This window comes from Cystoisospora suis, assembly GCF_002600585.1.
Source record: "Cystoisospora suis strain Wien I chromosome Unknown contig_8857, whole genome shotgun sequence".
In the NCBI taxonomy this organism is placed as follows: domain Eukaryota; phylum Apicomplexa; class Conoidasida; order Eucoccidiorida; family Sarcocystidae; genus Cystoisospora; species Cystoisospora suis.
In genome coordinates, this window is record NW_027161635.1 from 1 (window position 1) to 1,285 (window position 1,285).

The 1,285-nt window shown below is 39.8% G+C and overlaps 1 protein-coding gene across 1 annotated transcript; it reads left to right on the top strand.

Annotated features, from left to right (window-relative positions):
* Positions 1–528: 528 nt before the first annotated feature.
* On the top strand, positions 529–1,250 carry CSUI_010914 (uncharacterized protein; the record flags this gene model as incomplete). Its single annotated transcript, XM_068071015.1, has 2 exons — positions 529–774; positions 1,201–1,250. Coding segments are annotated over exons 1-2 (288 nt in total), but the record flags the coding sequence as incomplete, so codon positions are not given.
* Positions 1,251–1,285: the final 35 nt, after the last annotated feature.

The following is a 1,285-nucleotide window of genomic DNA, read 5'->3' on the forward strand; positions in this document are numbered from 1 at the left end:
ATACATATAGATATACATATACATATATATATATACAGAGAGAGAGAGAGAATGGATGAAGAGTATAGGGTGAAGGAAGCAGGTGGAGACATTCGGGTTAAGGGTGTATTTAGCATAGATAAGGGTAGCCATACAGAAATATACACATGTACAGAAAGAGAGCGATTGAAGTAGATAGATTAAAGAGAGATAGATTAACGATAGACAGATAGATTAACGATAGATAGATAGATTAACGATAGATAGATAGATTAAAGATAGATAGATAGATAGATATTTTGTCTGTTTACATGACTATGTCTTTATAGGGGGCTTCCGAAGTGAAGGTGAGGCAAGAACGTCCCTTTTTCTTTCTTTCTTTCTTATCTCTTTCTATTTCAGCTTTTCATATATTCTACTTCGAGCTCACACTCGATATGGACTGTACGTCTCCTTCTTTCTTTCTCTCTTCTCCAGCACCGTGTCACTTCTTCTTTTTCTTCTTCTTTCTCTTTCTTTTTGTCTCTTTCTTTCTTTCCTTCTTCTAGTAGTGCGCATGCGGGTGATCGAATTGTGTGAGTTATGTGTGTGGCAGAGAAGAAGCGAAAGACTGAGGAGCTCGGGGCCTCGAGGGGGACCCATAGAGAAGAGCGAGAAAGGTTCTTCTTCTACTACTATCTCCTCTTCTATTTCTTCTTCGTCTTCTTCTAGGAGCAAACAAGAGCTCGATGACGCAGCTAGCTATCTCCTCCAGGCAGCCCTCGTTGAACTTCATAAGAGAACTTCTAGCGAAATGTAAGAGAAAGAAGAAAAGAAAGGCTTACCAAGAAAGAGAGAAAGGAAGATCGCCGAAGTCTGATAGAGGGAGGTGAATGAAAGGGAAGAAGAAGAAGAAAGCTTGACGAGAAAGTCTTATGAGAGAGATTGGAGCAAGAATAGTACTAAGCTCAATATTCTCTCTGGATATGCAATACAAAAGAAGAGAAGGCTCTTTCTCACCTAGCCTAATACATAGATTTATCATACACTTATCCTATCACGCACGGATCTATACAGGAGAGATATCTTTCATCTTCTCATGTAGGGAGACCGGGAAAGATAGATTACAGACAGATGGATTACAGAAAGATAGATTAGAGAGATAGATTAGAGAGAGGTGAAGTAAGAAACTCCCCGTCTGTTTGCGTCGTGTGCATGTCTGTGCTGCTGCGGTGCCTGTAGATCTTTTTCACAGGACAAGAAGAAGAATCTAATACAAAGAGCTATCGATGTAGCAGGTAGGAGAGATAAAGACATACATAGATAG